The sequence below is a fragment of the Penicillium soppii genome (genome assembly GCF_028829465.1).
Source record: "Penicillium soppii strain IBT 18220 chromosome Unknown utg000010l, whole genome shotgun sequence".
In the NCBI taxonomy this organism is placed as follows: domain Eukaryota; kingdom Fungi; phylum Ascomycota; class Eurotiomycetes; order Eurotiales; family Aspergillaceae; genus Penicillium; species Penicillium soppii.
In genome coordinates, this window is record NW_026643240.1 from 255,541 (window position 1) to 280,831 (window position 25,291).

The 25,291-nt window shown below is 48.6% G+C and overlaps 9 protein-coding genes across 9 annotated transcripts; 6 read left to right on the top strand and 3 right to left on the bottom strand.

Moving 5' to 3' along the window:
• Positions 1-1,601: 1,601 nt before the first annotated feature.
• Positions 1,602-4,405, top strand: N7529_010734 (uncharacterized protein; the record flags this gene model as incomplete). Its single annotated transcript, XM_057246261.1, has 2 exons — positions 1,602-2,776; positions 2,842-4,405. 2 exons carry the CDS (start codon positions 1,602-1,604, stop codon positions 4,403-4,405), a joined length of 2,739 nt encoding a protein of 912 aa, XP_057091610.1.
• A 53-nt stretch (positions 4,406-4,458) lies between these two features.
• Positions 4,459-5,023, top strand: N7529_010735 (Protein kinase; the record flags this gene model as incomplete). Its single annotated transcript, XM_057246262.1, has 2 exons — positions 4,459-4,781; positions 4,837-5,023. 2 exons carry the CDS (start codon positions 4,459-4,461, stop codon positions 5,021-5,023), a joined length of 510 nt encoding a protein of 169 aa, XP_057091611.1.
• Positions 5,024-6,276: 1,253 nt separating this feature from the next.
• On the top strand, positions 6,277-7,404 carry N7529_010736 (eukaryotic translation initiation factor 4E; the record flags this gene model as incomplete). Its single annotated transcript, XM_057246263.1, has 3 exons — positions 6,277-6,311; positions 6,398-7,147; positions 7,209-7,404. The coding sequence occupies 3 exons, from the start codon at positions 6,277-6,279 to the stop codon at positions 7,402-7,404; spliced, it is 981 nt and encodes a 326-aa protein (XP_057091612.1).
• A 1,104-nt stretch (positions 7,405-8,508) lies between these two features.
• Positions 8,509-12,144, top strand: N7529_010737 (uncharacterized protein; the record flags this gene model as incomplete). The annotated part of the gene is made up of 4 exons (XM_057246264.1): positions 8,509-8,657; positions 8,726-8,789; positions 8,840-9,957; positions 10,014-12,144. 4 exons carry the CDS (start codon positions 8,509-8,511, stop codon positions 12,142-12,144), a joined length of 3,462 nt encoding a protein of 1,153 aa, XP_057091613.1.
• A 635-nt stretch (positions 12,145-12,779) lies between these two features.
• Positions 12,780-13,394, bottom strand: N7529_010738 (gamma-glutamylcyclotransferase family protein; the record flags this gene model as incomplete). The annotated part of the gene is made up of 2 exons (XM_057246265.1): positions 12,780-13,318; positions 13,367-13,394. 2 exons carry the CDS (start codon positions 13,392-13,394, stop codon positions 12,780-12,782), a joined length of 567 nt encoding a protein of 188 aa, XP_057091614.1.
• Positions 13,395-13,682: 288 nt separating this feature from the next.
• N7529_010739 (signal peptidase complex subunit SPC3) lies at positions 13,683-14,536 on the top strand (the record flags this gene model as incomplete). Its single annotated transcript, XM_057246266.1, has 2 exons — positions 13,683-13,828; positions 13,906-14,536. 2 exons carry the CDS (start codon positions 13,683-13,685, stop codon positions 14,534-14,536), a joined length of 777 nt encoding a protein of 258 aa, XP_057091615.1.
• A 589-nt stretch (positions 14,537-15,125) lies between these two features.
• On the bottom strand, positions 15,126-15,559 carry N7529_010740 (YqaE/Pmp3 family membrane protein; the record flags this gene model as incomplete). The annotated part of the gene is made up of 3 exons (XM_057246267.1): positions 15,126-15,300; positions 15,373-15,448; positions 15,511-15,559. The coding sequence occupies 3 exons, from the start codon at positions 15,557-15,559 to the stop codon at positions 15,126-15,128; spliced, it is 300 nt and encodes a 99-aa protein (XP_057091616.1).
• A 398-nt stretch (positions 15,560-15,957) lies between these two features.
• Positions 15,958-17,451, bottom strand: N7529_010741 (protein kinase PKP2; the record flags this gene model as incomplete). The annotated part of the gene is made up of 4 exons (XM_057246268.1): positions 15,958-16,761; positions 16,820-17,102; positions 17,161-17,280; positions 17,339-17,451. The coding sequence occupies 4 exons, from the start codon at positions 17,449-17,451 to the stop codon at positions 15,958-15,960; spliced, it is 1,320 nt and encodes a 439-aa protein (XP_057091617.1).
• Positions 17,452-18,317: 866 nt separating this feature from the next.
• N7529_010742 (uncharacterized protein) lies at positions 18,318-23,501 on the top strand (the record flags this gene model as incomplete). Its single annotated transcript, XM_057246269.1, has 13 exons — positions 18,318-18,326; positions 18,391-18,505; positions 18,647-18,791; positions 18,841-18,998; positions 19,056-19,245; positions 19,299-19,407; positions 19,471-21,522; positions 21,576-22,011; positions 22,070-22,175; positions 22,412-22,712; positions 22,822-23,010; positions 23,072-23,351; positions 23,491-23,501. 13 exons carry the CDS (start codon positions 18,318-18,320, stop codon positions 23,499-23,501), a joined length of 4,101 nt encoding a protein of 1,366 aa, XP_057091618.1.
• Between the last annotated feature and the right edge of the window lie 1,790 nt (positions 23,502-25,291).

Consider the following 25,291-nt stretch of genomic DNA (forward strand, 5'->3'; position numbering starts at 1 on the left):
CATATTCAACTGTTTTTTTTTGTTAAATTATGCCTTCTTGTCTTTTTGCGAGGTGTTCTTTTCTTTGAGAATGGCTGAGGGTTCATTTTGCAACCTATTTTCAATTCCGGGTTGAGTCTCAGCCCGCGGCCTTGATTTCCTTTCAGCCACACCCAACATCTTAAGGCGTTGCTTGATTTAGATTAAAAACTGTGGACTTCTGTCCTGGAATTGATCTCAGCGATTTTAATATGACGGACGGGTTTGGTTGAGTGCAGGGCTTAGCCTCTACCATTTCACTGACAGGGCTCAACTATGTGGACTTTCTCATTCTTGTGGATTGCGATGAGAACAGCATTATTGTTTCGATCTTGTGCGGCATTGGATGCCTCGTACATTGACTTCACATCCAGTACATCCGCCATCAGAAGCCCGAGTCAACCTGGAATTTCGGACATCCATCGTCAACTTGAGAAATCAGATGAGCAGCAGAACAAAGGTTCAATGCCCCTTAAAGGTCGACTTAAGTTGGAGTCGAAATTGGGGTTTCCGCCCATGTTTTGCACTGGTATCTGTCCCCGGATAAGTTGATCATTGATCTATCTGCTGTAAACTCCGACAATACCAGCACTTGCCCTCTTATTTGGAGCAATTTCCCTGGGACCCTCGCCGACTATCCAGTCTACATGTGCCGGAAATCTTCCAGTTGGATATGATACAATAAGGTATCAACTTTGTTTCAGTGAACCATGCACTGGATTGCTCCCCCTTGGGTTGGTTGGCAGCCTCTTGATACCTGGGAGCGACTTTTAAATACTCGCCCAGTGTGTTTTTATGTGACCTGATGGATCAACATGGGTCCTTACAACGGTGCATCTGTGGACATTGGCCCATCTGGCCTTGTGCAATACGTAGATAGTTCTATCTTTGGGACTGGCCAATCCGGTCTCATACAGCCTTGCCACCAACTGGCAGGTTGCTGTACAAAACAAAGTGCAGAATGAGCGAGCGAAATCAAGAAAAGAAAGAAAGAGCTAGGCTTGCTCCCGCTGGCTTTTTTTAACCCTTGTCGGTTTCCCAGATCACCTGATTGCAAACATCACCTGAACAGAAAAAGCCCGACATTCCCAGCGCAAGTTACTCAAAGTGGAAGAGAAAAAAAAAGGAAAACAGAATACCGGTTGCACTTGTCTTCGACAGCTGCACGCCAACACTTTTCAGCGTCGAATCAAGTAGAGCCGCATCGGGGATCAGTCAGCAAAAACCCGAGTCATCCAGGTGACAATCTTTCGAGCACACAGTAGTTCTCTTTGTTTGTCAAGACAAAAAAAGGGTTGTATTTGATAAATCTGAATTGGTGCGTATAGCCCCATTCAATCTCCCCTTGCTCATGTTCATTTTGTTCACAGTCGCTTGATAGTCTGCACAGTTCGGAATCCGGAACAACACCCCACCCGGGTCACCCCCCGAAAGACTTCCGCCTGGAATCGCGACGCTTGGAAGCGCCATCGTGCACTACGCCTACTCATCACTATATTCAAGTGCAGGCTTCTTCCAAGGATTGGCCTCCTTGATACATCTCCTTTTTCTTGTTTGAACCAGATGCCGTTAGCGAAGTTGACATGGCTGGGTCCCGTAGGAGTCCGGTGTTGAGAGACCAGTGGAGCGCTGACCAGGAGCGTGAGCCCCGTGACGGAGAAAGACGCAGAGGTCGAGGCTCAGGCCGTGATCGAGGCAGGGGTAGAGGTCGTGATCGAGGCCGTCCGCACCGGCCTAATAATCGCAATTTTGATCGCCCGGGGCGGTCGCCACCGCGCGCGTCCCGCTTCGGCCCTGACGCTTCTCACGACCAAGGCGATTTTGCGCCAGAACTTCCTCATCCGCAAGGCTCCCCTGGACCTCCAAATTTTCAAAACAATCGTCGCACCGATTCGAACCGCCCTTCATCATCGGCAGGTGATTGGAATGCCCATCCTTCTGCATCCTTCGACAGAGAAGCCCCCGTGTTCCGCAGAGACCAATCACCGAACGGACCTCCATCAAAACGACAAAGGACTCGAAGTCCTTCTCCGCGTGGATACCGTGGACCCCTGCCTCCGCAACGTTCAAACTTCACCAATTACGGAGAGGGAAGAGACCGAAGCCCTTCTTTCAGGAAACGAGGTGGCCGGAATCAGGGTCGTGGTGCTCCCAGAAGAAGGTCTCCTCGACGAGGTCGGGACCGCCGTGGAAAAGACCGTCGTCGGCCAGATTTCCCGCGGCCGGGAAGATCTAGATCACCCGTTCATGATCGGGAATTCCATCCTTCACCCGACCGACGATCTCGTACCCCTGGTGGTGAGAACTACGGTGACAACTATAGCGACCACGGATCTCACTATCGCTCAAACTCGCGGCATTCCGTTCAATCGAATTCAAGGTTTTCTATATCCTCTCACACCTCCAGGCATGATCCTGCAATGATACCAACTCGACCAATCCAGCCCATTGCTGATGATAATCCCCGTTCTCTGTCTCCCCCTCGACCAATTCCGAGCTTTGACTCTGAAAATCTCGGCCCCTCTGAAGAACAATTCGCTAATTCTCGAGATGCACACCCAATGCATGAAATGCGCCACGATGTGAAAAACCCGTCACGTCGTCGATCTTCTCGACCACATCTTGATACCCGACCCTATACGACATCCCCTAAGCATGGGACATCAACGGGTTCATTTCATGGCTCCCCGCAACCCCCATCACCCTACTCAGCGGGACGAGGCGGGTGGAATGGCCCTTCTTCACATCCCGGACCTGGGTGAGTCTCTTATCCATTCATCCGTGATTTTCTTCCAGTTGATTTCAACCTAACTTTACCTTTAGTCACGCCTCTCCTTACCAGCAAGACAATTACTCGTCGCAAAATGGACCTCCGGGAAACTACTATCAGAACCAAGGCCAATATAACGGCCCCGGGAACCATCCTTCTCAGTCTTCATACGGTGGTGGCGGACCTCCTCACCGTGGCGGTCATCGCGGAAATTTCTCAAATCAAGGTCCAGACAGGCGTTTTTCAGGCTCTGGCCCTCATCCTTACCATGCCGGACCCTCACAACGCGGCGGAAGAGCACATTACAACAACTTGCAATGGACTGCATCTGGATCTCGCGGCCGTGGTGGGCAGCCTAATCCTCACACTGCACCCACCCATGGGTCACAAACTCCCACTCGGCCGCATTCTCACAATGACCCAGAATCCCCTCGGGCAGGTGACAGTGAGAGTCATCCCCGGCCCTCCAACCGGGATTTCCACGAGGACAGAGAGTTTCGCGAAACAGAGAACCAGACACAGCCCCCATCTGATAGTGGGGATATCCAGAACATGCTTCAGCCGAATCAAGAGCCCGAAAACTCGACTCCTGCACCAAAGGGTGGAAAGTTCAGTTTTGCCTTCAAATCCAAGGCTGCACCCTCTCCCGCTCCGAAGCCGGTGCCCGACCTTGCTCAACGGATGCAGATCCGCGAGCCGGCCCTTCGTGCACCTCTACCTCCACAGGAACAAACATCACCCCGCAATCGCCTAACCAACGGACCATTGCCCAAATTCAAGCCAGAGCCAAGACACGACCGCCGGGATCGTGGACGGGACCGAGGAGACCGGGATCGCAGGGATTTCCGAGAGCCACGAGAATTCCGTGATCCACGGGACCGGAGAGATGATCGCCGCTTTGATCAAAATCAACGGCGTGATCGACGGAAAGGAGACCGGCCCCCAGATCGACCGGCGGACTGGTATGACCGCCGGCGTGAGCCTTTGCCAGAACCACCAAGAGAGGCACCCCCTAAGCAAACAATGATTCTCTCACGCCCTAAACCCCGTCCTACGCTTCCGGCAGAGTTCGCAAACGCTGATTCTGTCTACTTCCGAAAGCCCGGCAATGAGTCTGTGATTGGCGCTGGCACGTATGGCAAGGTTTTCAAAGGAATCCATGTCTATACCCAGCGAAAGGTTGCCCTCAAGAAAATTCGAATGGAAGGTGAAAAGGATGGATTCCCTATCACCGCCGTGCGAGAGATCAAGTTGCTCCAACATCTCCGAAACCATAACGTTGTCAGCCTCCTCGAGGTCATGGTTGAGAAGAACGAGTGTTTCATGGTTTTTGAATATCTTTCTCACGATCTGACTGGACTGATCAACCACCCCACTTTCGATCTCACCCTTGCACACAAGAAAGATCTATCCAAGCAGATGTTCGAGGGTCTCAACTATCTTCACCACCGTGGTGTTCTCCACCGAGACATTAAGGCAGCCAACATCCTGATCAGCAACCGAGGTTTGCTCAAGTATGCTGACTTTGGCCTGGCCCGATTCTTTTCTAAAAGCCGTCAACTCGACTACACCAACCGAGTCATTACTATTTGGTATCGCCCCCTGAATTACTGCTAGGTGAAACCCGTTATGGTCCCGCCGTTGATGTATGGAGTGCTGCATGCGTTTGCATGGAGATGTTCACAAAGAAGGCTGTATTCCCCGGAGAAGGTGGCGAACTCAGTCAGATGGAAAAGCTCTACAACGCTCTGGGTACCCCTACTAAAACCGAGTGGCCAGACCTCGTAGAGATGCCCTGGTTCCATCTGATGCGACCCAAAGAACGCAAGAAGCGTGTGTTCGAGGACCAATACCGTGATGTCCTCTCAGCCGGTGCAATGGATATGATCTCCTCGATCTTCCGCTATGACCCCGCACAACGACCAAGTGCTGAGGATGTTCTCAAACACCCCTATTTCACATCGGAAGAACCAGCCCCCCAACCGCCGATTGAGTAAGCACCCTAGGTTCTCTTTTATGTTCGAAACATCTGCTAACATTGTCTACAGATTGGAGCACGTTGAGGGCGACTGGCACGAGTTTGAATCCAAGGCCCTCCGCAAAGAAGCTCGGCGCGTGGAATATCAAAATCAAAAGGATCGCGACAAGCGCAAGGCTGAAGGTTCAGTGCCGAGCAGTGATCGGGAGTCGAAGCGGACGAAACAAGAATCTAGTAAACAGACCGCACATGGATGATTGCTTATTTTCTGATTGTTAATTTTTATTTGCTTCTGCTTCTGTATTGCATCGGACATGGTTGGTGGATATTGGCTTACATTGACATTTATGAGGATTCACCAAGGTATTCTGGTTCCGGGCTTTTTTTGTGACATATTGCCCATTGATCATAAATCGAAATTACTATTATTATTATTGTTATTATTTGTATTTGATTTGAATGTATCAATGTATCGATGAAGGGTGGTGTGAGATCTGTAGCATGTTTTGCAGTGTTCGAGTCCCTTTCGTTTTCGCCTGACTAAAACGTAAACACAGCAGGGATAGCTACCACGCTATTATTCGACATTAATTGAAACCAGCAGGCAGAACACAATCTGTGCATATACAATGGCTCAGACTTTGCCTGTTTACCGCATGCTCAACCAGCTCGCGAGCCCGAAGGCCAAAGTAGTACGGCGGTTGAGTCCTCGGATTACCAGAGAGCTCGAAAGAGTTTCTTCATTGCCGGGAAATATTTGGGAAAAAAAGAACATTTATAGAATTGACGTACTAAAAGAAGAACAGAAGAAAAGAGAAAGAAAATATATAAGAGAGAGATATATATGGATGTGCCGTGCATTCAGGTCATCACCGCATCATGGGTTGCTATTAAGCCCTCGTGATGATGGTTTTAGATGCGATTCAATCAATCTCGACCTACACATCGGAAACGCCCGGACTGTAAAAGGATGAGTCTCCAGCGTTGATTTGAGTTGGTGGTCTTGAGAGAAGAAGAAGAAAAGGAAAAGAGAAAAAAATCGACGCGAAAGAAAAGGAAAAACGGGAAAAAAGACGGTGCGAAGGCTGCAGGCGAAATCACTTTTGATTGGTTGAAGCTGACTACTCGAGTCTCCGATTCAATCGTCAACGCCTTTTCCATATTCACCTTCCATCAAGTTCACATTTCTTTTTCTTTTCTTTTATACTTATAACCCACCTTTCGATTCTTTATTTCCTTTTTTTAAAAAAAGAAACAAAACACAAACTTCTCTCTATTTCACGAAATACTATCAAACTACATATTACCGACATCACTCTTTTTACCCAACTCGAATCCTCCTTTGAACCCAACTACCAGAATTCCCTTTCAGTTTCATCCCCAAACTACCTACTACGTCACTTGAGAGATAACAGCGCAGGCGTCTCCATTCTCTTTGTGTAACCATTTCTTTCGGGTCCTTTTTCTCTCCTGATGACCACTCGTGTCTCGGGCAGTCTTCTCAATCGCGATGGATAATGCAAACTTGTGGACCCGCCGGACAAAGTAAGTCGTGTGCCCCTCCACCTATATATGAAGTCATCCTATACCTTTACTAACCATTTTTTTCTTTCTTTCTTTTTCTTCATTAGCTCCTCCAAATTGTCCCTGTCAACGTCCGGGACCGAACCTAAAGACGGCACCCGTGTCGAATTGCCCCGCCCATCCAAGCGATTCGGACCTGACAGCTCGCATGGCCGCTCAAACCCTTTTAACGCAATATCCCCATTATCTGCCGGTGTATCCTCGCCATCAACCAATGCTTCATCCGCCTTTGGTCTAGGATCCGGCGCATTTGCCTCATTCGGTGCGCCGAAGACTCCCGGTGGCTCCGAGTTGAAAACACCCGGTGACCGACGGGACGTACTGCTGGAGCATGAGGCACAGAACGCTTTTGACCACCAAGTTATCTCTGCTCCTGGTGAGCATGCGCTCAAGTCCACATGGATCGTCTGGTATCGCCCTCCCACACCTAAATATTCCGACTATGAAAAATCCACTGTGCCGCTGGCTTCGATATCCTCCGTAGAGAGCTTCTGGGCTGTCTACTCCCATCTCAAGCGCCCTTCTCTTCTCCCTACAGTGTCCGACTACCACATTTTCAAGAAGGGCATTCGGCCCGTCTGGGAAGATGAGGCGAACAAGCGGGGAGGTAAGTGGATTGTGCGCTTCAAGAAGGGTGTCTCGGACCGTTACTGGGAGGATCTCCTCTTGGCTATGGTTGGAGATCAATTTGCGGAGGCTGGGGATGAAGTCTGCGGTGCAGTGTTGAGCGTCCGAGGTGGCGAGGACGTCTTGAGTGTCTGGACGAGAATTGACGGGGGGCGCAACATTAAGATCAGGTATTTTTTCACCGATTGCTCTTCATCACTTTGTTCGACCTAACAGTGCATTGCTCAATAGGGAAACAATTAAGCGCCTGCTAGCATTCCCAACAGACACCAACATCATTTGGAAGAGTCATGACGACAGCATTGCACAGCGATCTGCCATTGACCAAGCTCGTCATGAGAAGACCGTAACCGGTACTGGTCATCAAGAACGACGACGTCCGGGCCAAGACGACTCAGAGAAGGGCAAAGTGGCCGTGGACCTATGAACGGGAGACCTCAGCCCGGCTTTGGGCCCTGTATAGTAAACCCGAAATGGAAAAAAAAGAAACCTTCATTCACGAATCATTGGGACGCGTTTGGGTCTTAGGGGTGGCGGGGCATCGCGGCGAACTCAGCGGTTTGATTTGGTTTATGTCTTGAGTGTGATATGTCTGTTTTTCCTTTTTTTTTTGTATCCGAGCTCATGCGTGATGTTTTCACTTGTATGCAACATGAATGCAGTGCAGTATCAGCCTGCTAATGCTTTTCTCTGAGAGTATCCTTTGCCACTATATGCAATTTCCCTGTAACATGTGTTTCATACCCTTACCTATTACAATAACAGTTGTGGATGCGCTTATTACACACTATTATGAGGTCAACATCTTCTTACCTTTTTCTATCCAAGGCCTTAGAGGTCATAGTTAGCTATGGCGGTGATTCTATATCAAATGATGCCTGAATCCTAAGGCGCCAAAAGAAGTCTGACCGCCCTTGAGCTAATATGACGATGCGGCGTACTTGGGAAAAGAACGAGCGGAAGAAGGAAAAAAAAACAGATATGGAATCTACATGGTATACAATGCCATGAGCTGGCCCTAATGTCTATGTTCGAAAGTGTTGCCAAGTTTTTTGCTACTCTCTCCCCGCGAGCCCAAAGGGTCCAAGACCATCGACCTGCAGTCCAACTTGAACAACCCTCAACCCCTCCTCGTTCTCGACCTGGTCGCAACTCCTTCCCAGAATCCGACGACACCCAGCCCGAAGTGATTTTTGTCCGAGACGCTGGTACCACTGCTCACCCGGAGGTGTGTTTCTACCCTATCTCCACGCGCGTTTCATTTCGTTCATGTTTGCTTTTGTCGGGCTTTTTATACAACCCTCCAACCTTATCCCCAACACGACTACCTTTTAATCAATCCCACCTGATCTTGCCCGCGTCGCTTACCCCACGCTACACCTTCAGCCGATTATCGTGAGGCTGATCGATGATCTAGTCTGTTCATAGTTATGTCGATACTATTTTCTCGCCATCTGGACCCCCGATTACAAGCCAACGATCACATACCCGAGTTTCGTACCCTGTCTTAGACCCAAGGGACCGGTTAGAGATGTTCCCTCGTCAGCCTGCCGGCGCGCAAAAGCTGACGATGACACCCGTTCGCAGGACTGGCCATTCCATGCAGATGTTGAACAACGACCCCAAAAAGAATTCCCGGGACCGGCAAGATGAGGCTCGTTTGTTGGGGGGATCTTACAAGTGCGTTTTCTGATTGAGGAGGGTGTTGTTGGAACAATGACGCTGACTGGGATTTTATTGGTTGATAGGGATCCCCAAGCCGTGAAGATAAAGACCGGCGCAACAATGCAATCAAAGAGCAAGAAGCCAGGAGTAAGTGTAAGATGCTGGATGAGTATATGTTATGTCTGACCCTCTCGCAGTCAAATTACTCTTTTTCCCCATCGGACAAGATCTCAGCCAAATCCCGGACAAGTGGGCCTGTTCACGCTCGGGGAAAGTCAAATAGACAAACCTCCAATATGCGACAAAACCCGATATTGTTGGACGATGCATTTGAAGAGTCGAATCGGCCTAATAAAAGGCAGCGCCAGAGTGACGTGGGTCTTGAAGCTGCCGGGGCAAATACTCTTGTGGATCGGCCCCAGCAGCCTCCATTGAGCTCACCATTGCAAAGTCTTAGAACGAAGCATAAGGGCTCCGCTGGTCTTCCTCAGAATCTCGATGAGTTTCAAGAAGTCGAGAGAAACGTCAGAATGTCACCCAGTCCTCGTCGATCTCATATCAGACAGTTCGCTTTTTCTGGCTCTCCAGATGAGCAGTTTATTGAAAAAGCAGTACAGCAACGGCGAGATACGATGAAAGGTCAGGCCAACGACAAGTCAAAAGGCGCTAGTGAGGCTCTTGTCATGGACAGAATCGAGGTTGGAGCAAAGAAATCCGATAAGGCTCGCTCTGCCAATTTTTCAAATGCGACCCGTCCTTCTGTCAACGGCAGAGAAAGCCCAGATGAGCTTCAAGGTGATATCACGACTCATTCATTACTGAACTCCTTGACAGAAAAGCCAGTCAAAGCTGGACGCCAATCCAGAATTGAAATTCACCCTGAACCCGTCACTCGAAAACGCTCACCATCCGACATTCAACCAACAGATTTTTCCTCCCCACCGCAAGACAAGAAAAAGGCCAAGCGCTCTCATCTGAAGCCCGCCAGAAAAAGGGTATTCAAAGCGTCTTATTACCGGATGGGATTATTCTACAAGACTTGCGCTGAGAATGAATCAGTCCCGATTAATGTTATCGAGTTAGGGCTGCAACTTGGCCAAGACCTTGGTCCGGGCAATGAACGACTGATTCTCTACAAAGATATCGGGAATATTCTTGTCGGCGAGGGCACGAGTCGGAAGATAAGCCTATCTATGAGGAAAGACTACGGGGACAGCAGCAAAAGCGTTGACATTGAGTTTTGTACTCCGGCCGAAAGGAATACCATGCTCAAAGCCTTGGAGTTGCCGAATGTCGGACAAGAGTTCAGAGATGCGTATGACCTCCGGAAGACGTCCTGATGATTTGTCGCAAGATGCTAATATGAAACAGGAAAGACATGGATAAAGTTTTTGCAGCACATGCATCAGACTTTGCAGGCGTGTCCGACCAGACCAGGGCGTCATTGCATGATCGAACTGGTGGCTCCATCCCTACAAAAGCCAACCGACGGCTAAAACTAGCTGACCAATTAAGAGGAGCCGATGGTGTAATTGTTGATGCAAAGCTATCTAAGAGTAAGCGACGTCGCAAAGCCATGATGGGATCTGAAGATGGCACTGTTGAGTCGCGAGACACTTCTCCTGTCCAAGCTCGACGTCAGAGATCCCCACCTTATGCGAAGCCCTTCAAATCCATTCTCAAAGACCAGGGAGATCAACCTCCCGAATCAGACGCCGATGCTGGACCTGAGATTCCCGTGAAACCGTTGGGACCAACTACTCGCGAGACTCGGTCTTCCCGACGTGCACCCGGGAGACACTCTAGGATGAACGAGGACGGGCTACATGACACAGATCAAAAGTCTCCACTTGAAGATGACGCCTTCCGAGAAAACTGGAAAAAGCCCTTAGTTTACCCGCCGAACGGAGCGAAGAAAGCGGAGGTCAATCTTGATGATCGTGACCGGCTGCGCGAGGACACTTTCCTCAATGATAACCTCATTGCTTTTTATATGCGGTTCCTTCAAGATCATCTCGAGCGAACGAACAAAGATGCTGCGCGTCGGATTTATTTTTTCAACTCTTATTTCTTTGCGACCCTCACAAACCCCCCTCGAGGCAAGCGTGACATTAATTACAAAGGCGTGGAAAAGTGGACTCGGAGTGTCGATCTCTTCAGCTACGATTACATTCTAGTTCCTATCAACGAACATCATCATTGGTACATTGCCATCATCTGCAATTTACCCAGTTTGTCATTTGAGAACGCGGAGCCAGTGGAGTCTGTGCAGCCATCTCGAGCATCTTCCCCGACGAAGCAACCAGCACCCATACCTGAAACCAAGGTGCAAGAAATCGACGAGACTCCAGAGCCAGAACTCAAGCCAGAGTCTAATAAAACTTTTGAGCGAAGCCCGGAAAATAATGTCGAGCAGTCTTCAAAGCCTCCAAAGGAACCAGAAACCCGGAGGCGTCTTGCTTCTCTGTCGATCGAGGAAAAAGAGCTTGCAGAAAAATATACAAAGAACCCAGAAGGAAAAGAACAGCCTTCCTCCGATGAGGGGCAAGATGCTGATGAGAATCCGACTTCCTCGCCCGCGAATCTCTCCAAGATCTCTGCCCAAAAGCTTGCCCAAGACGAGGCTGCAGCTTCTCAGCCAATAGGCAAATCCAGGAAGAAACGGTCTGGGCAAAAGCTGCATCCCAATCAGCCGACGATCATCACCTTTGACTCCCTTGATGTCAGCCGTTCCCCAACTATCAGAATCCTTCGCGAGTACATCTCCCTAGAAGCAATCTCTAAACGCGGATTGGAGATCAATACCAGTGAGATCAAGGGAATGCGAGGCCAAGGAATACCTAGTCAGCCGAATTGGTCAGATTGCGGACTTTACCTACTGGCCTATGTCGAGAAGTTCATCCAAAGTCCCGATTGGTTTATCACGAAGGTGCTCCAGCGAAGTATGGATTCCGAGAATGATTGGCCACGTCTCAGGTCGGGTGAGCTTCGGATCCGCCTACGCACGTTCCTCGACGAGCTTTATGAAGAACAATCCCAGACGAGTCGGGATCCAAAGAAGCGCATCATGGCAGACAGAAGCCCGATTGATTTTTTGCTTCGGCCGCCCCGGCCACATCAAGAAGACGATGCCGACATCGATGTGGTGCCCGAGTCCCAGCATGAGCCCCAAAAAGAGACAGAGGCCCCGCCCACCATACCAACCAAGGAATCTACGCCTGTGGACTCTGCAGCGTGCAAGGTACCCGACGAGCAAAGCGAGGATTCAACTGTCGATCAGATGCACATGGTTCCCACTGAAAGTCCCCCTGCGCCGAAACCGAAAGCACCCAAGACGCGGACTGAAAAGCCTCAAACCGATCGTTCCTCCCACGCAAAGAACGAACCAGTCATCCAAGTCCCCTGCAGCCAAGAAGAACCCGAAGTATCTATACCTAGAACGCCTCCGCCTGCTGAAGCGCCGCGCAAACGAAAAAGTCCCAGGGGACCACGAAAAGGATGAGCCTGTTCAGCTGAGCGATTCTCAAACCTTGTTTTAGCGATACTTTAATTATAACGCAATGCCCGCCAACCGTGCTCCTTATCATCTGCGTGTTTTACACTTTTCATTTTAGCGTTTCGTGTCGCGTCTATCATGACTAGCTGTCGATGCATTTCGTGTCGTATAGAAGGTCTGCCGACCGGACTCAATACCACTTTCTTGTTATCTTCCTAGGCACTTTGTATACTTCATTTTATCTGTTTTCTTCTCTCCGTGTCTTTTTTGACATCTATCGCGATCTCTTCCTGACTCTGTTTGAACCATAGGTGTATAGTGGCTGATCATTCCCTGGTATCGTTGTAGTGGGACATTCTCATTAGATTCAACATAAGCTGTTCTGAAACTTTTGAAAATACATATCTATCCATCGGCATATCAAGATTTGAATGGGTTTTCTGGGTATATGTTTTGTTAGAACAAATATCACAGTAGAGTTATAGCCCTATATATCAATGTACAGTGCAGTTTGTTATTGAATTTTTGACTCAACCTACACAGAAAACCTAATGTATCGTAGGAGGTTGCATGTTTAGGTATTTCTATCCTGATGCTCGTTATGAAACATCTGGGCAAGCAAGCCCTAATAAAAATATATATCACCACTCACTCTCTTTCGCCCCTGCCCACCATTGCAACTTATCTTTTTTAAAAGACTCAAAGTCCCACTCCGCCTCTTCAAGCCTATCCACCCCAGAAATCCACACATAAGTCACAGCCGATACCTCCTCCCCTCCATCAGCCTGACAAGCCGCACCAAGCACATTGCTCCATTGACTCTCCATACCAGATTCGCCAGAACCTCCGTGCGAATCTCGCAACTTCCGCACAGTCACATTCTCCCGCGCATACTCCCCACCCTCAAACAAATCAAGCCGATGGACATCACCATCCGTTAGTCCCGAGACGAGAATCCCAAGAACTGACATTCTAGCACTGGAGCTGGCATTTGACGCTGAAATCTTCTCATCTGTTTCTGTTACAGCCACAATGCCTGGATAATCGGCGCCTTGTACGCGGTGGCGCCGATACCCATGTAGAATAGCGGGCTGGAAGCTCACCATGGCTTTTTGCCAGGGCTCTGGCGTAGAACTGCCGTGGATGACATTGTGTAAGACTTGAGGGGCCATGAGGGTTCCTGGAGGATATTAGTATTTTTAATTTGTGTTTGCAAGAGAGAATTTACCGTAGAAGAAGAGGACATGATCACCCATCGTGTATGGTGTGGGGTCGGTTGATTTGGCCCCCAGGTTGTTGTTGGTGGTTGTTGACTAGGATAGTCAAGAGATATCAATGGAGAGGGGGGTTGAGGTAATTCAATTCTATAGAGGAATGTAGATATCTAGCACCAGATCAATGACTTCAAACCAGAAGACAAGTTCAAATGAACGCCACGAGCTGAACGCCAGAGATAGCGGCTGTATAGATGCCGCTTATCGATAAGAGCCAAACACAACAGGCCCAGCTGGCTTCATCTCTTCAACTCCCAGCAACCACCCACGATGCACTCCTCTCTAACCCGCATCCAGTCGGTATTCGGCTTCTTCACCACAGTCGCATTGGTTGTCAGCGCATTTGCCGCTATATCAGTCCTGCTCTTTCCAGCAGATGAGACTAATGCCTCCGTACAGCTGAAGAACGTCCAGGTGTAAGTGAATCGCAACAACTACATAGGCATTGGTACCCGGAACCAAATCCCAACTAATACATCTGCCAAACATCCAGCGTCAAAGGTCGACCACACTACCACTCGACCAAACGCGAAGAATACGCCTCCTTCCGATTCGACCTCGACGCCGATCTCAGCCCACTCTTCAACTGGAATACCAAGCAGCTCTTCGTCTACGTATACGCGACCTACTCATCATCCGATAAAGCAGACTCACAAGTCCACGACTCTGAAGCCATAATCTGGGACGTGATCATCCCCGCGACACCGTCACCGTACTCCTTTGATGTCCTGAAAGACCGCGTAACAGCACTCCTCCCGGCCTCGCTCTCATCATCCTCCGCGTCAGCCGCGAGACGGAACAAGAACCGCATTGCGAAGAAAACTAAGGCATCCAAGAAGGCCGAGACCGTCAATCCCGGTGTTTTGAGGCTGCGTGGCCAGAAGGGCAAGTACCAGATTAGTGATATTACTGGACATCTTGCGGAGCGCCAGAACGTGACTCTCCACGTTGGGTGGAATGTTCAGCCGTGGGTTGGGGCCTTGTTCTGGGCTCCTGGGACTGGGGCTGTGCCGCGGACTGCGGGGACAGTTGTCAGTAGTGAGGTTTTTGATTACCCTGAGTTGAAGGGGAATAAGAAGGCTGCTGCTGAGGCAAAGGCTAAGGCTGAGACGGCGAGCGTATAGGGGTTTTTAAGTGGGAAGAGTTGGAATTTGCATTTGTTTTGAACACTGCACATCTCCTACATTTGGTTATGAGTATGTGAAATCTAATATGTGTGAATTTCTTCTTTGAAAGATCAAGGCACGGAGGATTTGGGTTCCAAACCATTGCAAAAGACATTCACAGGCTGCTAGTTATCCCTGGCCAGCAACGAAAAGAAAGTGAATCTATAAATTCCGATATAAAGTCCTAATGACACTCTTAAAAATCGGCTTAGCGTCAGCTAACCATACGCTTTTTCGGGGTTTCTAGTAATCTTTCTAGTATTTATCCTAATAATAATTCTAGAGGTCTTGTTTTTCCTAACGGTATTATTTAGGGTCTCTTACTAGCTCCTTTATAATCGTGAATACGTGGTTACTATAGTGGCTAACCTGTTTGAAGAAAAAAGCATCTTTATTTCATACTCCAGATGGGAAAAATTAGACCCAAAAGAAGCTTCACTATGGAGGGTATGGATACAGCAATAATAAGCACTCGCTTAGGATGTCACAGACAATGTAACCGAGATATGGTCAAAGAGGGCGAAAGAAAGAGTGTCGCGCGACGGAATCAGATAGTACCATAATTCCTGTCCGCGTTTGTATGATGATGACCTCCGTTTTGGATGCGCTCAGAGTAGACGCCGGGTGCGGGCCGTTGAGAGGCACGAGTTAGAGGATCGCGGTTGCGGCGTTCATAGTAGACATATTCCAGATAGAAGGCGTGAATGTGGCCGGGGAAGTAACTAAAAAATGGAATCATTAGCGGCCGAGCTGAAGTGGGTATGTAGATATAGATAGTTATAGAGTAAACATACCCGAGAATAGTGAGCAGGACGTTGATCCAGAAATCAACACCGCAGCCTGAGATGAGGAAGACACCAAGAGGGGGGACTATGATGGACGTGTTAGTATGATCGGATTTCCTGCGGAGTGCAGATTTCAAATAAACTGACTGAAGAGGGTGATAATGATCAAACACAACGTTGAGCAAGCGCCTGCCATGTTTGCGATTTAGTCGAGTAGAGTGAGGTTTTGGTCAAAGTCTGTTGTGACGTCTGAAATCGGTGGTAGCCAGAAAACTGAGGAGAGATATCGTAAAGGGGAGGATGAAGATATAAATAGGGATGTTATCATCGGCCGGAGAGTTAATGCGTTTCATCTTGGCCAACGACGTCAGAAGATCAAAACAGAGAGGAACCGGTAGGGCTGAGGCAACCGTGATGCTGGTTGGCTGGCGATGGTCTGATGACGTCATACCGGTAGGAGCTGAGTGGGTTGGTACCGCCACACGCCACATCTCTGTGGCGGTGCTGGGGAAGTACACAAAGTACTGCGCACAGATAACTTGGACATGTACAACGTAGAGAGATACACTTGGAACTCATTCCATTTGTTTGTCTCTACACTGCGTCAATCGCTGCCCGAGTAGTTACCTGCTCGTTCTTATTGCCCAGCTTCGAAATCTGCAGGAATGCATCCACTCCATACCCTTCCAAACTGTGCAGTTCTAGGCTACCTGCCCAGTATTCAGCATATACTCGGCTCATGGGCAATCCCATTCCAAGTCTAAGATTAGGCGGTCGTGACGTCAATGTGTCCAAGGATCCTTCATGGTATGACAGGAAATTCGATTCTCGATCAGCATATTTGCGCTCGTGTGACACCTGCAGTTCTTGCATAGTAGCCGCCATAGCGGGGACCTGTCCAAGATTTTCCAGCCGGGTCTGCGTGCGAGGACCCTTGCTAAATGACCAGAGATAAGGAAGGATCTCTCGTGGGATTCCGCCTCCCTGATCGGAAATTCGCATTATCACGTGCTGTGGGGTTTCACACACGAGCACTTCGATGGGTGGAGGTGGTTCAGTCGAATCTTGGTACTTCTCCATAACCGCTTGTACCGAGTTGCGGAGAAGCTCTCCTATGATGTATTCCAAGTGACTCAGAATATATGGGAAAGTCGCATCTGTATGGCCTTGGACGGTGATGGCGGGGATCTGACTTGACCCCGAGGTCTTCGACATCAGATCTTGTGCGACTTTCCCACATCGCTCGACCACCTCCTTCGCCTTGCATTTGAGGAACACTTCTCCCACAAAGTCTGCATTCATGTCGGTCCGGTCGTGAGAATCGGGGAAATGCCATGGCGAGTTGAAGGTTTCGGTCAGCGCGAGGTGTTGTTCTGCGATAACTCGGCGAGATATTCTCTATAGATGAAGCGATGTTAGTTAGAAGGTAAAGAAGTGCAGATCTGGGTTCACGTACCGCTCGCAGCAATGTGTTCATCAGCCGGTCCATCTTATCTGCCGGAGCGAGATTCCGGCACTCCAACACCCCCATCGCTAGATTTGGAATCACCACGAGATGCTCTTTCAGCATGTCCTTGAGGATATCACAAAAACGATCATTGTCTTCGAGACTCCTGATCTCGGGGATCACACGGGCCTTCTCGAACGCTTTGTAGTACAATTCGTATACTAGGGTGAGGTGCGGGTTAGCAACCACCACATAGGGCAGCTGTTGAATGTCTCGCAGACGGTGCGCAAGCCTATGAAACCATCACAGTCAGAGATATCCTTCGTTCCACATACTGCAGTTCCACCTACCGAGTCGGGAGCTCAGTCCGCACGTAATTGGCAGAGCTGATCAAGCGTGGTTCGGTCAAGGTACGGCCAAAAAAGGTCAACTGGCGAAGACTAATAGGTCTAATAGCTCTCTCCACCCATCTGTTAAGGTTCCAATGTTAGCATCACTCATATTTTATAGCTTCAACTTGAGTCATACTCATCGACTGCAGAAACGGGCCTCCAGGGCGGGGGATTATGAGCTCCAGAATAGAGACGTTTGGGAAGATACTGGAAAGATCTCCAGTTTCGAGGTGAATAACTCGACCTCATTGTGCTTCATGCACTCATTCAAATATAAAGACCATGTAGATGCTCACTTGCAGATTCAGGTGAAGTGCGTTGATATCTCTAGAGTTTGGGGTTGCGGGCGGTGAGTCAAGCATGTGAATGGAACTGTTTTTCTACTTGCTGCTTTTGTTTTTTTTTTTTAATGCATTCTTTGGATGTTTATTGTGATTTGTGTTTTCAAAATAGAAGATTAGATGTGAAGTTGAAGCACTATTCTCGTATTTTGAAATGAATTTGTTTGATTTATTTAATGCATATATATCTGCCCAACGTCCCGAGGATGAAGTATCTGCACGGACTCGGGGTCAGTTTGTGGAGAGATCATATGAGGGGGTTGATATAGTTAATTGAGGGGGAAATCTATCGAATATTGTAGGTTTGATATCTATATATATATAGGTAATATTATATAGGGAGATATAGCTACAATATGTGAGCGTATCAGATTAGACCCTTTAAAGATAAATGCGTATATATTTATCGCCTTTACACGACAGGGCCTTCAACGTCTATCAAATGACCATAAATTATAGTAAGAGCTTATAATTTAACAAGCTCACAGATTTCAGAGTAAATTGAGGTCTAAAACCATACATAATAAATAACTATGTGTTCAGGTACATAAAAACCTGATTCTTCAAATCCAATGGCAGATCTAATTGCTGCCGGGGCAGAGGCTCCGCCACCGCTAAGCTCCGGCCCTTATTATTCTTTTGGTTCAGAAAGAATCCTCAACCACCACTGTGTATTACTACTTCCTTGCATCCTTCACTCTTCTTTAAAATCCACAAAAACCTTCACAAAATATAACTGTCGCCTTCCGTCTGGAAGGGAAGGCGCTTTCCGCGATGGAAAATGTAAGAGACAATCCCCGACCGTGCCCCTCGCCTGTGTCGTCATTGCGTTAACCTTTGCAAACAGCTCGCGGAGAACGACATGCTTGTCGACGACTATGACTATCCGACCGAAAAGACCGATGTCGTCGTCGTGTCTCCCTCGGGCTCCGAGCCTGAGTCCACAACGAACGCAGATGACCGTACGTTCTTTGTTGCCTTATAAGCGAGAGGGTGGCCTTGCGGATTAACACAAAGTGACTGCGGGATTGAATGGGATCACCCTCGACCTTGGGACTAGCTTGTGGGATAATATAGGAATGCTAATACAAACTCCGACATAGACGCCGCGATGATGGCCAAGATCCTTCCCAAGAACCCGGACCTTGAAACCGAAGCCGAAACTTACAGCACATGGCGTTTGTCAGATTGGCGGAAGATGGACCGCAAGTCACACGGTCCCGTCTTCAAATGTGGTGGATTTCCTTGGTTGGTACATGAAGGCTGTTTGCCTGGATTGATTTTGACTTTGGAATAGGCGCATCCTTTTTTTTCCCTACGGAAATCACGCCGAACATGCCTCATTTTACTTGGAACATGCGTGGGAAGGCGAACCTCCGGCGAACTGGTATGCTTGCGTGCAGTTTGCCCTCGTGCTGTCGAATGTGAACGATCCTTCGATCTACGTCCCACATGGTAAGCTTTTCGAATGGCGATGAGAGAGGTGACCAGAGCGCTAAATTCGAACTCTAGTTGCAACTCACCGTTTTACCGCCGAGGAAGGAGATTGGGGCTTCACTCGATTCTACGAGCTCAAGGGCCTATTCACCGATCCTTGGGAAGGCAAGAACGTTCCGTTGGTGCAAAATGATGAGGCCATTGTTACAGCCTATGTCCGTGTGGTGAAAGATCCCACAGGTGTCCTATGGCACAGTTTCCAAAAGTTTGTTTGTACCCCTAGGTTGGATCTTCCTGGGATGCTGACAATATTCCTAGCTACGACTCAAAGAAGGAGACTGGTATGGTGGGATTGAGGAACCAAGGAGCTACCTGCTACCTCAATTCACTTTTACAGTCCCTCTATTTCACAAATGCCTTCCGTAAGGTATGGAATAATCTCGAATGCTTCGAATGCCTCTATAAATCAACAAACTGACCTACATTCTAGGCTGTATACCAAATACCGACTGACCAGGAAGCCTCACGCGAGAACAGTGCGTGGGCTCTTCAAAGGCTGTTCTACAACCTGCAAACAAGTGAATCTGCTGTCTCAACGACCGAACTCACCGCATCCTTTGGCTGGCAATCTAGCCAGATCTTCGAACAGCAAGATGTACAGGAGCTTTCACGAAAGCTCATGGAACGCTTGGAGCACAAAATGAAGGGCACTGTTGCCGAAAAGGTTCTGCCAGATCTCTTTGTTGGAAAAACTAAAACATACATTTCCTGCATCAATGTCGACTATGAGTCTTCCCGCGTGGAAGATTTCTGGGACATCCAACTCAATGTCCGAGGCAACAAGACCTTGGACGACAGCTTTAAAGATTACATTCAGGTCGAGACGCTGGAGGGCGAGAACAAGTACGAAGCCGGGGCACCTTACGGTCTGCAAGACGCCAAGAAAGGTGTCATTTTCGAGAGCTTCCCTCCGGTTCTGCACCTTCACCTCAAACGATTCGAGTACGACCTCAACCTGGATATGATGGCCAAGGTCAACGATCTTCACACATTTCCCATGGAATTCGATGCTGCTCCTTATCTTTCAAAGGGCGCCGATATGTCGGAGTCGTGGGTTTACCAACTGCACGGCGTCCTCGTCCACAGTGGTAATCTTGATGCCGGACATTACTATGCCTTCCTGAAGCCGACCAAGGATGGACACTGGTACCGTTTCGACGATGACCGAGTCAACCGCGCAACCGACAAGGAGGTTTTGGATGAGAATTACGGCGACTCCCAACAACGCACAAATGGGTCTGGTGGCCGTGCTGCAATTCGCACAAACAACGCTTACATGTTGGTTTATGTACGGAAGACGAGACAGGACGATGTATTTTTCCCGGTCACAAAGGACGATGTGCCCTCTCACATTGAGCAGCGTCTGTCCGAGGATCGTGCCGAGATGTTGCGTCGGAAGAAGGAGAGAGAAGAGGCTCATCTCTACATGAATGTTGGTGTTTTGAACGACGATGAATTCAAGTCTCACCACGGCTTTGATTTGACCAGCACCGACCTGCCTGCAGAAGATCCGGCACTTCCCAAGCAGTACAAGACCCTTCGGACAAAGAAAGTCAGCGAGTTTGCGCAGCTCATCGCCGAAGAACGGGGTCTCAATGCAGAGTCCATTCGATTCTGGGTCATGGTTAACCGCCAAAACAAGACAACCCGACCTGATCAGGTAATCCGCGATCAATCAATGACTCTTGAGGATGCGTACACCAAATTCGGCACCAAGGGTCAAATCTTCCGGCTGTGGATGGAAGTCGCACCAGCCGTTACCAGTGGACAGCCTACGTCATGGCCTGACAACGAGTCGATCCTCATTTTCCTGAAATGCTTTGACATTGTGGCCCAAACTTTGACTGGTGTCAGCTCTGTTTATGTTCGCAAGAGTCAAAAAGTGAGTGAGCTGGCCCCAATCATCCTTTCCAAGATGGATTGGCCTGCTGGAACAGAGTTCACGCTCTTTGAAGAGATTAAGCACAACATGATCGATGTTATGAAGCCTAAGCAGACTTTCCAACAATCTGAGATCCAGGATGGCGACATTATCACCTTCCAACGTTCGGTCAAGGAATCAGAGGTGCCAGCTTCTGCAATCTACACCGATGCTCGCCAATTCTACGACTACCTTCTGAACCGCATGGAAGTTACATTCGCTCCGATCAAGGCCAACGAAGGCGATGAGTTTACCTTGGCTCTTAGCCGCAAGATGACCTACGACCAATTCGCAAAGAAGGTCGGAGAGCATCTCAAGGTGGACGCGACTCATCTTCGATTCGCACCCGTAATGCAAAGCACTGGCAAGGCCAAGCCTTTCCTCAAGCGGACTGTTCCTCAGAATCTCGCTCAAATTCTCACTGGTCAGTACGGTGCCTACGGTTACACCATGCACCGGTCAGATGCCTTGTACTACGAGATTCTGGATATGAGTTTGAGTGACTTTGAGAGTAAGAAATGCTTCAAGGTGACATGGCTTCCAGATGGTGTGAGCAAAGAGGTTAGTTTAAGCCATTCCCTTCTGCAGTGTTCAGCTGACTAATAAATCATTAGGAGAATATTGAAGTCCTGGTTTCTCGCAGCGGTACAGTTGTGGACCTTATTTCTGCTATTCAGCAGAAGTTAGACCTGGGCGACGAGCGAATTCGCGTTGCTGAAACTCACAGTGGAAAGGTTTACAAGGAACTTCTGCAAGATCAGGGCGTGGCTGCTATCAACGAATATGCCACGCTCTACGCTGAGAAGATTCCGACAGAAGAGCTGAACATGAATGCCGATGAACGTGTGATCAGCGTTTACAGCTTTGATCGCGAGCCCAACCGCACTCATGGAATCCCCTTCAAGTTTGTTGTGAAGCCCGGAGAGCTCTTCGCAGAGACCAAAAAGCGGCTTTCCGCCCGCACACAGATCAAGGGGAAGAGCTTTGAAAAGATCAAGTTCGCTGTGGTTCCCCGGGCATCGTTCTCCAGCCCTAAGTATCTCGAAGATGGTGAGTACCTTTCTAATCATTTTCTCATTCTTCATGTACAAGTACTAAACGCTTTCAGGTGATATATTGTCCGATGTAGCAAGTGGTGCCGATGACTTCCTGGGTCTTGATCATGCCAACAAGAGCCGGAGCTTTTGGGGAAAGAGCGATGGATTTTCCATTCGGTAAACAAGTTTTATAGTTATGGCGCTTGGGGGTGTTACGAGTTGACGGAGGGCTGTATGCTGTGATCCGGTACATGAGCAGTGACGGCCTGATGCGATGATCATGCCTTGTTTTCGTTTATCTTATTGTTTTGTCCAGTCAGCCCAAGTAGAAGGCAATCAAGTCTATATTGTGGAAGTACAAATTGTTCCTGGATTGTCATGAAATGTCAGCAAGCATCAATAAATGTCAATAGATGTACTCTAGCTTTCATGGAGTATGAAAGGCAGATGCATGGGGAAGTTTGTTTGGTGCAAACACTGCAAACAGCGGAAGGCAAAGCTGGCCATAACCACCTCCTGACGCGAATATCAACCATATCCCCAAAGAACATTCGGTATATCCTCACGATGCGGTTCGCACTTTTCGCCGGCCTGGCATCTTTGGTCTCATCAGTAACCGCCACCGCCTTGACCTACAGACTCGAGGCCAACGAAAAGGCATGTTTTTTCACAAACGTTGATCAAAGCAACGCCAAGTTGGCCTTCTACTTCGCGGTAAGTCCAATTGACTATCCGGCTATGCTACATCTAGTCCAGGATAATCTCCAATTTTTGCGAATATATGGAGCTTTATGATGAACGCTGCTGACAATGTCAATCGCAGGTGCAATCCGGCGGATCCTTCGATGTCGACTACTCCGTGACCGCACCGGGCGGCAAGATCGTGCTGGATGGCACAAAGGAACGTCAGGGCGACTTCGTCTTCACAGCGCAGAGCATCGGCGAATACACCTTCTGCTTCAACAACGAGATGTCCACCTTCGCCGAGAAGATGGTCGACTTCGAGATCGCGGTATACTACTGGTCACCTACCACATGAATTCAAGATATCGGTTACTGATGATCCCACACAGGTCGAGAACGAGCAACGCGCTCAACTTCCTTCCCGACAGGGTGCCAGCCCCGAACAGACCTCCAGCCTGGAGGAATCCATCTACAAGCTCTCCGCTCAGCTTTCGACCGTCTCCCGTAACCAGAAGTACTTCCGTACCCGTGAGAACCGAAACTTCAGCACAGTGCGGAGTACCGAGCGTCGGATCTTCAACTTCAGTGTCATTGAATCTTTGATGATGGTTTCAATGGCCGCGCTCCAAGTCTTTGTTGTGCGATTCTTCTTCCAAGGTGCCCGGAAAGGTATGTGCGGTTATTTCAAGATTTTCCCTGTTTTTGCAAAAAAATTTGGACGCATGAAAGCATTGACACCATGTGTGGCGAGTCCTGAATGCGAATATCCTTGCTGTTCCACCTTGGATGTTCACTAACTTTGAAACAGGTTACGTCTGATGTGAGCATGAGTATGAGAAATAATATGATGCATTTAACTACATTCTATGCGTGGCGTGTTGGCCTATGTTACTTGGGGTCTTTGCAAATTCAATTAGATGTTCTGCCTGTCTTTGGGTCAAAAACAGGAAATATACTCGATATGACATCAACGTTCACATCTGTCCGACTGCCAATACCCCTGATTGTTTGTCCCTTTTTTATTGGCAGGAACCAGTGAGCGAGAGGAGTATCGAAAGTTTGTACTGTACGACGTAGTTTGCTTCTGCTCCGTGCGCTCGCTGTGGTAGCCATGACATGAGTTTTTCTGGGTCATTCACTGACGGGTATCAGGATTTTCAGCATCAAAAACTAGGCTGTATGACAAGAAGCACCAGTGTAGCCGGGGAAGCGGGGGATCGTCCCTACTTGTTGTCCACAAGGATACAAGGATAGAACCGGTTTCTGTTGGAAGAATGTCTCGTTTTGGGTTGTGGCATTGTCTATCAGTGAGTCTAGACCATCGAAAGATGGCGATGAGCTCACCCTAAACTGGGTAGGGGCGGTGCATACGATGTACTCGATGCTCGCAGGAGCAGAACAGGTTCTTGTACGAGGCAAGCCTCGACTAGGAGCAAGATGTGTTCATCCTTGAGCCTAGGCCGACGAGGGGAGGGGATGGCTTGCATTGATGAATACCGGCACGCATTCTTGCATCAATTTGACGTTGTCGCCTCCAGCTATGATGTGAGAATAGTGGGAAACCCTTAGTCTCAATGAATCGGTGAGAGCTAACTAGCGCATATTCACTGTCCAGATGAGGTCAGTTGAAGCAAAATCTGACCGAGAACAGGTTTTTATTTGAAAGTTTGAGAAGGCCACTTTGAGAGGTCGAAGGTGTGTGTGTGTGTCCATGAGTCCAGATCAGAGAGTAGAGGTGAACGACCGCGAAGACGCATATTGATGAATGCTGACCTGCGTCAATTCAACGATTGCGCCTCTGAATACGATGCCAGAAGAAAGCACAAACACTAGTTCGACAGCTAGCGCATGTTTCTGTCGAGCTATGGAGCATTTAGAGTCTATTGAGGTTGACATCTGGTCCAAAACAGGTTTTTTTTGGCTATTCGGATAGAATGGTCCGACGCTATACGGTGGGCGCACGGGCAGATACCGAGACAATGCTACTACTTTTTTTGGTGGAGATGTGTTGTACAGTATACAACGTCAACATAGTTCTGAAAAGATTTGATAAAGAAAGGAGAAAAAACACAAGACATATGACGTGAAAGAGATCGGAGATGGCCTGTGTTGCTCCGTTTTAGACTGTGCAATTCTCGAGGCTTATGGTGACCTCATATGCTCGGTGTCTTCATTCTCTTTTGATCAGAATCGCTAATGGCTGACTAGAATCCATCCCGGCATTTAACACACGAGAAAAACAAACCAATTCAATCGATTGACGAGCCGTACTTTTTTGTTTCATTGGGGATAGTCGGGTATTTTAAGACTGGTCGTAACTCTGTGGACTCATAGGTGTTTAGGGTTAACGAGGCACAATGAACAGTAATGAAAGGTGGACCGGGATGATTGCCATGGATACGCTGCTAGGCATATGATCCACAAGCACGTTGCGGTACGGCGTCTATCGCATCAAAGCTCAAGCCACGGCAGTTGGATACATGATATGCTGTCATATAAGAGGGATCGGACCCTTGGGATGGTTCGAAGGCCCATTTGTAAGGGGGGTTTTGCTCCACAAAACAAATTTCTTTTTACCTACGACATCGTGCAGGATTTGACTAGCTCTG